Source organism: Calypte anna, chromosome 20 (genome assembly GCF_003957555.1).
Source record: "Calypte anna isolate BGI_N300 chromosome 20, bCalAnn1_v1.p, whole genome shotgun sequence".
NCBI classification, from domain to species: Eukaryota; Metazoa; Chordata; class Aves; order Apodiformes; family Trochilidae; genus Calypte; species Calypte anna.
The window spans coordinates 3,837,169-3,851,139 of NC_044265.1; the positions used below are offsets into that span (position 1 = coordinate 3,837,169).

The 13,971-nt window shown below is 52.4% G+C and overlaps 1 protein-coding gene across 2 annotated transcripts; it reads left to right on the plus strand.

Moving 5' to 3' along the window:
- Positions 1-819: 819 nt before the first annotated feature.
- CCN5 (cellular communication network factor 5) lies at positions 820-6,677 on the plus strand. Of its 2 annotated transcripts, XM_030463070.1 has the most exons (5): positions 820-908; positions 3,160-3,376; positions 4,000-4,251; positions 4,429-4,622; positions 5,152-6,677. In XM_030463070.1, exons 1-5 carry the CDS (start codon positions 849-851, stop codon positions 5,173-5,175), a joined length of 747 nt encoding a protein of 248 aa, XP_030318930.1. In that variant the 5' UTR covers positions 820-848; the 3' UTR covers positions 5,176-6,677. The 2 variants fall into 2 exon arrangements, with proteins under 2 accessions (XP_030318930.1, XP_008504564.1); XM_008506342.2 differs by having other exon boundaries at positions 4,429-6,677.
- Positions 6,678-13,971: the final 7,294 nt, after the last annotated feature.

Below are 13,971 nucleotides of genomic sequence, written 5' to 3' on the forward strand. Positions count from 1 at the left end.
GAGCTCAGTTTCCTAAAGTTTCCTAGTTCTTTCTTTCCTAAGAAGCAGCCCCGTGTCAGCCCTCAGCAGGGCAGACTGAGAAGTGACAAAACCCTGGGAGCACCCGCTCCCCTTCCTCAGACTTGGAAGTTAAATTTTCATGATTGCGTAAGATGGTCATGAGTTTTCAGGAGCTGAATTTGGCTTGCAATGAGCAGGACCAGACTGCAGCCCTCTGCATCACATATCCAGGGCAATGCACCCCGATGTGCACCTCAGTGGTGGAGGGACAGGATCCTGCCCTGCCTCTGGGGCTCTTTGCAGAGTGGGCAACCCCCCCTGGGCTCAGAATAAAACACAGTGCCCTGCTCCTGCTTGGTCATGGCAATGTCCGTGGGTGACAGTAGGGACAGCCCTTCCAAACCCTTCACAGCCCTAGAGGAAGACAGCAGCTCGGTGTGGGCAGACCTTGATCAGTAGGAAGGGGCACGACCTTCCCTCCGGGGCGTGGCAGGCGCAAGGAGCCGGTTCACCCCCAAAGCCTGGCACCCCCAGCCCCTCTCCCGTCCTCCCCAAGGACACTGCCCCTTCTCGTTGTCCCTTCCCTTCACTCTCTGTCTCGAAAGGCAGCAGTTCTCACCTTGAGGGGAGTGGAAATGGCAGCTGGAATGTGGGCTGGAGAAAAAGAAAAAAAAGAAAGAATCTTGAGGCTTGTCCAAACCTACTCATGTTTATATTGGAGCCTGTGAGTGACATCAGAGCAGGGAGAGTATAAACACCAGCAGGACCGGCTCGGGGCTTTAAAACCTGCGAACACGCCACTGCCTCCAAACTGCCTGGGGGGTGATGTGCTGAAGCTGCGGAGCAGCATGAGGCTCCAGCTGGAGAAGCAGCTCCTCTTCCTCTCCCTCCTCTGCATCTTCTCCAAGGTAAGGGAGACGGGGCTCCGGGGCAGCTCACTTGGGGAAGCTCCCGCTACTCTCAAGAGGAGATGCAGGGAGGGACGGGGTGTTCCCCCCAGCCTGAGGCTGCCGGGCTGGCCCCCGGGGGCAGAGCTGAGCTTGGGAGACATTGGCAAGGAAGCAGCAGGGTCATACCGTCCATGGCCCAAATGCGCTGGTTGTGCAAGCCCAAGGAGTGGGCAGGAATGACAGCAATGTGCTCTGTTTGCTCGCCCCGTCGCCACAGCTCCCCCCGGGCTGTGTCCCTGAGAGCAGGCAGTGAGCAGCAGCTCGGTAGCAGCTCCTGCAGATTCCTTGGTCCCCACCCAGGCTCCCGAGGCAAGGAGCCAAGCACCGAGCCCCAGCCTCGGTGTTACTCAGCTCCCCCCTCTCCCTAGGATGCTCAGACCGAAGCCAACAATCTGGGTTGTTGTAGTGATTTTTATATTTCCCCCCCCCCCCCTCTTGGACTCTGGCTGAAAAGAGATGCCAGTGCAGAGAACAGGAAAGTTGAGAAGTTTGGGGTATCACAGCTCCAACTTCTAATTGCTGCTTGAATCCCAAAGTAGATAATCTGCAAGCAAGGTCATCATAGCAGTGTTGTGCCTATTTGACTCCTTTCCTAGACAGTTAAGATTTCCAATCTAAATCTGTCATCTAAAGACAACCAGGGGAAAATGAATTCATGGAGTTGGCTTGGCTAATCTTTCTAAAACATTGATCTGTAATAGCAGCCTCCTGAAAGATGAAAAATGCCCTTGGCTGCCTGGCTGAGTTGTGATGGAGAAACAACTCATGCCCCTGGCATGCTCAAGAATGTCTGGAGCATCACCAAGGGCCTTCATGCCTCCAGTCCAGATCTGGCCACCACAGCCAGTCCTTCAGTCCCTGCCACAAATCTCTCTGGTTTCTGCCACACTAATAATGCTGCTAAATGATAAGACTAGAACAAGACTCAGACTGCCTGGCCCATTTCAGATATATTTTATCTCCAGTTCCTGGCACTTATATTTCTACAGGCTCACAAAAAGCATCTGAACTGCTGCAAATGGGGAACAGTCAGCACACCAGTACCCACCTTCTGTGCCCAAATGGTCATGCCAGACCTGATGTTACCTGGAGAAACTAAAAGAGAAAGAAAATCAGTATCTAAACCCCATGTAGTTCAGCTGAACCCATTGATCTCTTTGGCAATCTCAGCAGAGACACCAGTGTCTGACTCAGCACAGGGCTGAATTTTTTGGTTGCAGGTTTGCAGACCTCCTGCCTGTGTGGCAGGTGCCAGCCATGCACCAAGCAGAGCTCAGGAGCAGCTCAGAGCAGGGCTCACACAGACACAGGGGCTGGCAGGCCAGCACTTGGCAGAGAACTCACATCCAAACTTCAGAGCCACCTCTCTTGGCTTCAGGTGTATGTACAACAGCTCTGTCAGATGTGACACGGTGGGAGCAAGAGCAGTGCCTGCAAAAGCTGCTTGTGCCAGGGTAATGGTGCAAGCTGAAGGAACAGTGGCTGTGAACACCGATCTGCTTGGGTGGAGTCCTGCAGGCACAGCCCTGGCAAACAAGGATGCAAGCACAGGATGGCAGAGCACAGTTCTGTCACAGTGATTACCTGGTCCTGCTCAGCCTTCTAGTCCTAGAAAAAGCACCTCTGCAAGGGCCAGGCAGAGGATGCTGCAGGCAGAGACAGGCAGAGGAGGCAGCTGAATCAGGCAGGAAAGCAGCTCCAGCTCCCCTCGCTGCCAATGCAGTGTTTCTTGGCATGAATGAGAATTGTTAAGAATGTGCAGAGCAAGGGGCCCCTACCATGGGCATTCAGCCCAAAGTCAGACTCCAGCAGGGTACAACCCACTGCCTTGGTGACAGGCATGGAGACCAGCTGCCTCCCCCCTGTCCCACCACCAGGCTGCCTGGGACATTGTGTCACTGCCTCTGGAGCTGCCAGCCCCATTAGATGGCCACCACTAAATGGCATGCTCACTTTGCAGCTCCATCCTCCTTCTGTGTACTCAGAGCAGTGGTGCTTATCCCACAAGGTGCTGAGCATCCCCAATTCTCCCCAGGACTGTAGCTTCCCAGGCTGATTCACCATATTCCCGTGGATTTGCTGAGCCTACCACCACCAAAAATTTGCCCCCAGGATGGATAGAGGATTTCCTGGTTGTCCCAGTGAAAGAGCAGCAGCCATTAGCCAAAACCCAACCTGTCTTGACTCTGTGATGCCTTTGCCTCTGCAGGTGTGTGCCCAGCTGTGCCGCAGACCATGCTACTGCCCCTGGGTGCCACCCCACTGTCCCCGTGGGTCCCCCCTGGTCCTGGACGGCTGTGGCTGCTGCAAGATCTGTGCCCGGCGCCTGGGAGAGCCCTGTGACTTTCTCCATGTCTGTGACCAGAGCCAGGGCCTCGTCTGTGACTACAGCACAGCACCCATGGGGACAGGAGCCACCTGCAACTGTGAGCACAAGGGTGCCTGCTCCCCCTGGGGTTAAACCTGTGCTCCCCAGCCCAGCACCCACCCCAGCTCTGGCCAGGGCCCCAGCTGGCTCCAGGCATCCCTCACCACTTCCAGGGGAGCTGTTAAGGTTCCAGAAGCAGCATCTCTGGAGCCGATGGTGGCAGCTTGACTGCAGGCTGTGCTGCAGCTCCAGCCAGCTCTCTGCCACTTGCCCGGTGAGGGGTTCAGGGTGGTTTGGGTGGGGATGGACACAGGGGTCCCCAGGATGCTGCAGTCACCTGGCCAGGATTGGAGCCTGGGGGTCCTGTAGAGAAATTTCAGAGAAACATTTTCTAGCCTGCAAACCCTGGAAGGCAGGGTCAGAGCTGAAGGGCAGTGGGTCTCTCACCAACTGGTGAGCTGCTGCTTTGAAAACAGAGGGACAAGGAAAGGAGGTACGGAAGGAAGGTGGGTGATGCACACACTGCTGCAAACCCATCTCTACCCCACATTCCTCCCAGTCACTTCTGTGGCTCCCTGGTTCAGTGCCTTCATTCCAGCCCCACAGCATCCCTCAGCAGTCCCCTCTGCCACCCACATCTGTCACTTTGTCCCTAACGGGCTGACCTGTTGTTGGTTGCAGTTGAAGAGGCTGAGGAGGGCTGTGAGCTGAACGGCCGGGTCTATCGGGACGGGGAGGTTTTCCAGCCCAGCTGCAAACTCCAGTGCCACTGTCTGGATGGGGGCTTCAGCTGCATCCCCCTCTGCCAGGAGGATGTCCGGCTGCCCACCCCGGACTGCCCCTTCCCACGGCGTGTGGAGGTCCCAGGGAAGTGCTGCCCAGAGTGGATCTGCGAGGCCCGGGACTGGCGCCTCCTTCGGGATGCCAGGACAGGTAAGATGCAGGACATGCCAGTGAGGGGATGCCCACACGTGTCTGAAGATGGTCCCTTCACTCCAGACCATGAACATGACCTCACTGCATGTCCCCTGCCATGCAGGGCTATCTGCAAGGCACACTGCACAGTCCCTAGTTCCAACTGCCCTTTTCTCCTTCTCTCTTTTCATCCAGCCCCTGGGGCAGTGTCCCTGCCACTGCCATACCCCTGCCAGGAGTGGGGCACGGAGTGGAGTGCCTGCTCAGTCACCTGTGGTGTGGGCTTTTCTACCCGTGTCTCCAACCAGAACCACTACTGCAGACTGGAGACTCAGCGGAGGCTCTGCATGGCCAGACCCTGCCCAGCTCTGCCAGCAGCATCCCTGGTGGTAAGCGAGGGTCTCAGTGAAGTGGGATCCTCTGGGCAAAAGGTTTGATTGAGAAAGGGAAATGCCAGCCTACAGAAGCCATGGGACCCTCAATTGCCTGTGCGCACCACATCACCCGTCCCCAACAACAACCTGACCATGTCTCAGGGATAAACTAAAACTGTGCTTGGAAAACAGCTGATTGTGGGTGCAGACGTGAATTGTGGGGTCTCTGGATGTCTGAATCCAAGGGCACTGAGGATCTCGCATAACCCTGAGCCCTGCAGCTGGGCTTGATCTGCCCTTGTGGCTAGAAATTCATTTGCAGCTCCTACCTGACTCCCTAGGTTCACATGAGAGCCAAGGCTCTTCCACCTCTCTCATTAGCCTGGCACAGCCCCAGAGCAGACAAAACTGCCTTGTTCACATGCAGCCAGTGCTTCCCAGGGCCAGGCACCCACACTGCTGAGTGCCCCTGCTCCCTGGACATGGGGGACACACCACCATCACCCTGTTCATCTCCCCATCACTCTCTGCTCTGCCTTTCCAGAGGGGAAGAGGAGGTCATTTATAGTTGTGCTCACCCTGGTTGCATCCCGGAGCCAACGCCTCATCCTGGCAGAGTCTGGCAAAAGCCCACAGCACTGTGGTTTTGGTGGAGATGGAGGACACGTTCCTTTGGGAAACTGAGGAAGAACTGATGGACTTCGGCTGCAAAGGAGGGAGAATACTGAGAACAAAATCCCCATGTCATACAGCACCTGCCCCCTCTGCACACCCCACTGCCCCAGGCAGGGTTACTGGGCAGCATCCCTGAGTTTCCCAGCTCAGATGAAGTGGGAAACGGCGAAACCCTGCCATGAGCATGACCCATTGGAGAAATCAGCAATTGGTGCTTTGCTTCCTTGGTGGGGCTTTTGGAGAGGTGATGCTGCACCTCCACCACATCACACATGGAGCTCTGCCCTGCAGGACCTGAGGCAGACCCACGTAAGGCACCAGGACACCTGCATCTCCAGGGGGACCCCTCCCACCCCATCCCACCGAGGTAGGAGCAGAGACACCGGATCCGTGCACCAGTCTGCACAGCTCCAAGCTTGCGGGAGCTCATCCACCCAACCATACCCATCCCACCGCTCAGCAGCCGCCTTCCTGGGCGTGGGCAGAGGCGTCCTCCCGAGGGCAGCTCTAATTCCCCTTCCCCACGTCTCTCCAGAACAAACCCCAGCCTTCCTGCCCCGCCTGGCCTCCTCCTCTCCCAGGCGCTGGTGGTTTGGCTTCGGCGAGCCGGGAGCTCAGACACAGGAGACTCCGCTCCGCAGCACCAGACAGACACCCCGCCTGCCATCCAAGCACATAGCCCGCCAGCCGAGGCCAAAGAAAAGCAGGGTGGAGGGGGCTGGAGAAGGAAAATAAATCCCCAAGATGAGTCGGGGCCGTCCTCCTGACGGGCTGGAGCTGCTCCAGCCATGTGAGAGTCGGTACGGGAGAGCTGCTCGGCAGCTCCGCCTTCGCTTTCTCACCACAAGAACCCTTCTGGTTGATCGGAAAATGAAACCCAAATGCCCTCTAATGGCCTGAGCAGCGGGAATGTGTGTCTCACGGCAGGGAGAGGACAACTGGAAAGGAGCAGAGGTTCAGGTGACGCGTCCAGGCGAGGTCCGGGCAGTTTAGATGTGTATTTGTGGAACGCAAAATAAAGATGTGCTCATCTAGGTATAAAGCTTGCCTGAGCCTCTCTGTGAGGGCTGAGCCTGGCTCCGGGGTGCCCTTGGGAGCCTTGATGAACCAACTTGGCTGCTGTAGGAGAGGTCTGGCCCAGGACAGGACAGCTTGGAGCCACCTCAGTTTGAGCTGCTTCAAATAAGAAAACGAAATAGAAAAAAAAGTTAATCAAAGCACTGAAAACATTATTACAGTATATTATATCCTGGATTAAATTCCGCCCCTTGGCTTTTACTCAGCCATGAGCTCCATTCACCTGCTCCCCCAGCCCTGCAAGAGCTGAAAATAAAGTCAGGGATGCTTTTCAGTCACCTCTTGGGGGGGTGGAAAAGTTAAAAAAATAAATCTCACTGCTGACAGAATAAAACATTGCTTGCAAAGAGAACTATTTACAGTGATCATCTGATGCTCTGACCAATAGCAAGTCATTAATTCAGTTTGATACAAGGGATGCAGTGAACCTCTGGCAGGCAGCAAACTGCAGAACAAATGTGGCCCAGCCTGCAGCTTTTGTTGGCTTTTTTACCTCTGTGACATGAGGCTCATGCAGGCTTTAAAACCACAACGTTCCTCGATTGACATGGATAAGATGTGTTCTGTGTGCTGAAAATCCTGGGTTTTAAGCCAGTTCTCATTTCAGCCTGTTGGGATACAGCCACCAAGGCCGGGTGAGCTGCCAGCAGGGAGTGCTGCCAGGGCTCTCATCCCCTCCCAAATCCTGCCCAGCTGCCTCTGGGCAATAGTAAAAATCAAAAGGTCACTTTTTAAGCAGCAACCTGCAATTCTCTCCTCAAACAGAAATGACTCAATGCACCTCTGCTATAATTTTCCCTTTTTCTTTTTTTTTCTGCAAAATGTCATTTCTCCCTGATTCACTAGGCAGAAAACAGCTAAATAATGAATTAATGAACTCCAATAAATCAGAGTTGTTTTTCCCTAAGAATACAGGGAAATCAACTCTTGCAATTTGATTGCCAGCCTGACAATATTTGCTGTTCCATCTGATGCCCTGCTACCCTGGAAACATGAGGATCACATTTATTGCAGCCTCTGACACAGTGGGTCCTGGGCTTTGCCTGCTCTTGTGGGGCAGGAGATAAATGCTCTGCTGTCTACTACTGGTTATGGTTGCCTTCAAAGGTAGAAAAAAATCCCAAACCGTAAGACAACTGAGCTTTGTCCTCAAGGCATACTGCCACAGCTGCACTCACACAGCACATGAAATGACAACCATATTCCCAAACCAGCAGTGAGCAACAGATCACAGCTCATTTCTGCACAGGCACACGCAGCAGCTGAAGGGGAAACTGTGCCTTAATGCTCGAGTAAACAACATGCATCAGATATTTTTTTCCAAGTCATTCTAATGACTGATGATTTTTAAGTGGAGTTGGCTAAGAAAGGACTGAACGAGCTCCTCATTAAGGCTAAACATTTGCAGATAGCTCCCTGAGCACAAGAGTGCAGTGCTCAATAAAAAAAAAAGGAGTGGATCAAAGCTCTTTTTTTGGTGTTGGTGAAGAACCTGGGACTGGTTGCCCTAGAGCTCATCTCTCAGGTTACATGTTTGGTACTCACAGGAGCCACTCCAGCCCCGTGCTCTCGCATTGCTCTGGATGTGCTGGTAGCAGCATCACTGCCATGTGCCAGAGCTGGGAGAGCATCCTGATCCAGTATGCTGGGGCAGAGCCAAGTGGTAGCACCTCTGCTGCAAGTGAAATCAGGCGTTAGGCAAACACCTTAAACATACAGAAAGCAGACATAAAAGAGAGAAGCCTCCTGCAGGTCTGGAGAGGCAGAGATGTGGAGGGTATGGGGCTATAGCAGGGCACAGCTGCTGTCTTTGCCTCAGTTTCCCCAATGGCTGATGCGCTCAGACAAAGGGGACCACTTCTCACTGCACTTCCACTCCTCCACAAAGCTTCTCTGCAAGTGCCACCCCAACCCCAGGCTGCAGGAGCACCTGAATTGTGTGGAGGCAAAGAGGGCAGGATCAGGGCAGGATGCAGGACTGCTTTCCTGAGGGGTGAACCCCTATGGGCTCTCTGCTCCTCCAGGAGCACAGTCCCACCAGAGCCTCTGCAAACCTCAGGAAAGCCATCTTCTCATCTCATAAAAACAGCTTTAAACTTCACCTCCCAGGGCACTCCTGTGGTGGGTAGATGTTATCAAGTAGGCAGGAAATAACACAGCCTTGCCCATAATTTATTGACTCCAGAAAGCAGTTTTTCACGTCATCAACACACTGATACACTAAGCAGCTACCACAGAGAGTGGTGCTGAACAGTGCTGATCCAGTTGGCGGCCGGTCACCAGTGGTGTCCCCCAGGGAACAGTGTTGGGCCCAGTTCTGTTTAATATCTTTATAGATGATTTAGATGAGGGGATCGAGTCCATCATCAGCAAATTTGCAGATGACACCAAGCTGGGGGGAAGTGTCAATCAGCTGGAAGGCAGGAGGGCTCTGCAGAGGAACCTGGACAGGTTGGAGAGTTGGGCTGATTCCAACAGGATGAGGTTCAACAAGGCCAAATGCCAGGTCCTGCACTTTGGCCACAACAACTCCATGGGGAGCTCCAGGCTGGGGACAGAGTGGTTGGAGAGCAACCAGACAGAGAGGGACCTTGGAGTTTGGATTGACAGGAAGCTGAACATGAGCCAGCAGTGTGCCCAGGTGGCCAAGAAGGCCAATGGCATCCTGGCCTGGATCAGGAACAGTGTGGCCAGCAGGTCCAGGGAAGTGATTCTGCCCCTGTGCTCAGCGCTGGTGAAGCCACAGCTTGAGTCCTGTGTCCAGTTCTGGGCCCCTCAGTTCAGGAAGGAGATTGAGGTGCTGGAGCGGGTCCAAAGGAGGGCAACCAGGCTGGTGAAGGGACTCGAGCACAGATCCTATGAGGAGAGGCTGAGGGAGCTGGGGGTGTTCATCCTGGAGAAGAGGAGGCTCCGGGGAGACCTCATCACTCTCTACAACTCCCTGAAAGGAGGTTGGAGCCAGGGCGGGGTTGGTCTCTTTTCCCAGGCAGCTCTCAGCAAGACAAGAGGGCAGGGTCTTAAGTTGTGCCAGGGGAGGTTTAGGTTGGACATTAGAAAGAATTTCTTCACAGAGAGGGTGATCAGCCATTGGAATGGGCTGCCCAGGGAAGTAGTGGATTCTCCGTGTCTGGAGATATTTCAAAAGAGACTGGATGTGGCACTCAGTGCCATGGGCTGGGAACTGCAGTGGGAGTGGATCAAGGGTTGGACTCGATGATCTCTGAGGTCCCTTCTAACCCAGCCAATTCTATGATTCTGTGATAACGGGACAGCTGAGAATTTCTGCAGGGGGGAAGTGCTTTAGCAATGGAAATATTCATAAAACATTTTTTCAGGGTTTGAAATATATGACTAAATTCCCAGGTTAGCTGTTCCTGGGCGACTGAGCTGCTTCAGGATCTGTGTTATCCTCTGCTGCCCACCTCTGCAGAAGGAAAAAAAAGAAAGAAAAAAAATTTTTTGGCATTACTCACTCTTGGAGGAGCAGATAGCAGACAGCCACAAACTGGCATTTTGAAGTTTCTGGAGGCTGTTGGTTGGGGGTTTTTTTGCAAGGCAAATGACTGCAGCAACCTGAGCCACCACTTTTAGCAGGCAGCTCCCAGGAGAGTTTTGAAATCTTCAGGTGGGTGGTTGCATCTTACTCTTGCATCCAGCCTCATGAGGGAATTAGACATACCTATAAAAATTAGACCTGGGAAAAAAAAAAAACAACAAAAAAAAACAAACCAAGAAAGTCTCTGCTGGTTTGAAGACTTGTGAAGGCAAGACCTGATGGTGAGGATGTGCTGTAGCTGGGAAGGGATGTGGGGATCTCTGCTTTTGGGGTGGAGCAGAAGCTCCCAAGCTGCATTTTGGTTTTTGCTTTTGTTATTCCCCTGCCACCAAGAACTCAAGTGTTTCAGTCCTTGTGAAAGGAGGAAGATGATTTACAACAGCAGATCCTGCAGGTTGTCTGAGGGAAGCGGATTGAGAGTTAAAAATCGATTTTCTCCATGCTGGGAAAGTGCCAGCCCATGGACCCTGTGCTCTTTGGACCAAAGCCCAGTGAGTATTATCACACTGCTCCTCCCATGGCCCCACCTTTGCTGCTGTGCAAAGGGAGACACAGCTGGTTTTCACAGAGAATTAATATGTCCAAAATGCAAATAAACACCTGATGCTTGCAGTCCTGAGTGGCCTGGCTTCTTTTAAAGAAATCCAGGGACAGGGGAGCCAGCTGGGCTGGAGCAGAGCCCCTGCACCCCGCTGCAGGGAGCTGTGATGAGCTACCCAGGGCTCAGTGCTGCAGCAGCACTGCCTGCACAGGGAGACTGCAGGCAGCTGGGGGAGAGCAGTGCTGGGCCAGGCATGCAGGAAGATAGGTCCCCAGGGGCTCTTATGCTGATGGTAGCAATCCAGCAGAGCAATGAAACTTCTGACTCTCACCTCCTCCAGAGGTAACCCAAAGACAAAGCTTATATTCCCAAAGGAGATGTTCTCTCTGCTGCAAGGAAGATTTTTGCAACATTAAGACCAGGTCTGTTCTCTGCTGCTTGCACTAACTCCCCAGACCTTCACGCCTAGGAAGCGCTGAACTGTTTTGCTGGAAAAATACCCACACCTCCAAAAGCTGTCCAGCTCTCCCAACTTCACACATGGATCCCATCCATGATGCTACAGTTTCGTACAGAACCAACATCATCTCCCACAGCCCATGGAAACTAAAACAGCGCATCACACCTCCCCTCCCCAACACAGTTTTAGCATGATTGATCGAAATAAAGCACCACTGCAACCCTGGGGAAGCAGAGCGGTGTAGAAAGCATTCTCATCCTTGTATCACTGTGTCCAGCTCTGTCTTCTCCAGTGCTCACTCATGTCCTTCTTAATGATGAATTAAAGATCTGTATTCCAAGAAGCATCTCTGAAGCCAGGGGGACAGTTGCAACCATAAATCCGCTTATTTTTCTGTGTCCTGCATCTGTCAACTCAGCAAAATCCAGTGAGACTGCGTGTTGGCTGATAGCCACAAGATATCTGGGGGGTTATTTGTATCTCTGTCCCCTTGCAGTCCCCTTGATTCTCACACAACACTGCTTCCCCTTGGGAACTGAAGGAGTGAGCTCCTTCTCTTTAATAGCTGTATGGGTAATTAAGGGTCAACTACTGGCACATGAGCCTGTGGGAGCAGTGCTTGCAGCTGGGGATGGAGCAGGGGAGCAGCCCTCCCTATTCCCAGACCTGACTGTCAAGGGAGGCTCCAAAGAGGAGCTGCTGCTTCCTGCAGGAGCATCATCATCACCTCTGGGAACCTGCCTAAAATGTGTGGGCACTGCTGGTCCCTCAAAACTCTTTATCCCCTGGGATTGTCCCTGGAGCAGCCAGCATGGGCAGCTCTTGCTCTGTGCCAGTCCCCACTCATGGGGAGGTGAGGCCATAATGAGTGTTTTGGCAGTGGGTGAGGGTACAGGGAAGGTGGGCAGCTGCTATATTCCTCCTTTCCCTTCTCCCAGACCTTCCAGTACTGGCAAGTTCATTCCCAGAAGCTGCCCCACCCTCATGGGGTGAGATGGCTCTGCACCAAGGAGTAAATTAATGTCATTTCTTTTGAGCTTTTGGTCTTAAGATGACCTCTATGTTTCTCTTCCCCTTGGCTGTTGCTGGACTTGAAGATGCCTAAAACCAGGCAAGAGGAATCCCACCTGCACTGTCTGCTTTTCCCACAGGCTCTCTGGCAAAGATGAATGGAGTAATGACCTTGTCTACAAACCTGACCTGAACACAGGTTTTTAACTCTCTCACCCAGATCAGACCAAACCAGCCAAACAAACATGGTGGGAACTCTCCTGCTGGCATCAGTGGGATCAGGATCAAGCCTGGAAATTTGGCAGCATTTCTTGCTTCATCAAATAAACCCCTCTTGGTTGAAGATTAATGGCAAACAGTCAAGATTTGTTACATTAAAGAGAACTTTTGAGCTGACAGCTCTGGGAAGCTGTTCAGACAGAATTACCAGACACATGTACAGATGCACAGATGTACAACCACTTTCTTTCCCTAAAATGCAAACCTGTTTTTCTTGGCATGCAAAACTCTCTACTAGAAGAAAACATCACTATCAGCAGCAGCTAAATGCACAGGACTCAAATCCTTTAATTCTTTATTTCACTTTGCCCAGATTTTCTAAAAAGAGACTAAACACATCATGTTTCCAGGGTCTTCGTGTTTCCAGAGGCACCCAGCAAAGTGAGGGGGTGAGAGGGGGTGAATGCTCCAGGAGCTGCACAAGTTTGGCAAAACTTGGACTAGATGATCTTTTGAGGTCCCTTCCAGCCCCTAACTTTCTATGATTCTGTGAATACTATTGCCAGGCCCTGCTTAACAGCTGCTGAATGCAGAGGGAGGATTTGTCCCCACTGGTAAATACAGAGTTCATGGCATCTGATATGTGGCTTCTGGCCAAAATTGACCCAAAAAAGGGTCAAACACCCATCCAGCCCCAGGCTGCTGCACCACGGGGTCCTTGCATTGCAAAAAACAGGTAGCTTCATAATGTGAGAGCCCTCTGGTCCAGGCAGAGGTGTGAAGACCATGTGTGAAACTGGAGGAGAAGCTGCATGAGCAGGAAGCTCCTGGAAGTCTCATCTTCCCATTATGCCAAGCTGCAGGCAGCAGGACTTTGATGAGGATCTTTTACAGTATGGTGGGAGGCTGCAGTGCACACCCGAGAAGGGATGAGTCACTCAGGTCACTAATGAAAGGTCACAGCCTCCTCAGATTCAGCAAGAGGCATTTAATTCTTCAGCAAAACAATTTCATTGCTCAACTACTTCTGGCTACAGGGACAACAGACCTGACAGGTTTTCTTATTTACCAAGCGTATCGATCAGACTGGGAAAGGAATAGTAGATGCAATTACTTCAGGTCACCTGGCAAAAAAAAAAAAAAAATAAAAATTGGTAAATATACCTAAGGCTGGGTGCTGTTGGTGAAGACTTTAATAAAAGAGAAAAATCTGAGTCTTTTTCTGTGTTATGCCTCTAAAGTGTTTTAGCATCAGGGAGAGCAACAGCTTGTGAAGACAAGCAAATCACATAACCAGAATAACATTAAGTGTGACTGTGTGAGGCCATCAGTCTAATATTATTCCTGCAGTGCATGCAGTTATTAATAGGTGAAGCCATGCAGCGTGGGACCTGGGGGGGTGAGAGCAGAGGAATGCACTGGCAGCTCAGCAGCAGCAGCACTGCACAGCTTGTGGCTGTGACACCCATTTGTACGTGCCATGTGCCTTACCCAGTGACTGCTGCACACTGAGGGCAGGGATTTGTCCTGGAGGACTTGGTGAGCCCAGGTTTAATAAAGATGTTCCACTTTTCAGACCATTCCTCTAAGTATCCCCCACAGCAAGCCCTCTGCACCCCTTGCCATCAGTGCTGCTTGAGGCAGGGGTCAGCACAGAGTAGGGCAGAGAGAAATCCCCTAAATCTGCTCTGTGCATCACCACCTCCAACACCTCTGCTCTGCCCTGACCAGGAGATGCTCAGGTTGGATCCCTGAAGAGCCCTTCGTGCCAGGACACAGCTCAGACAGCGTGAAATTCTTCTGTTTGTTTGGGTTCATGGACAAA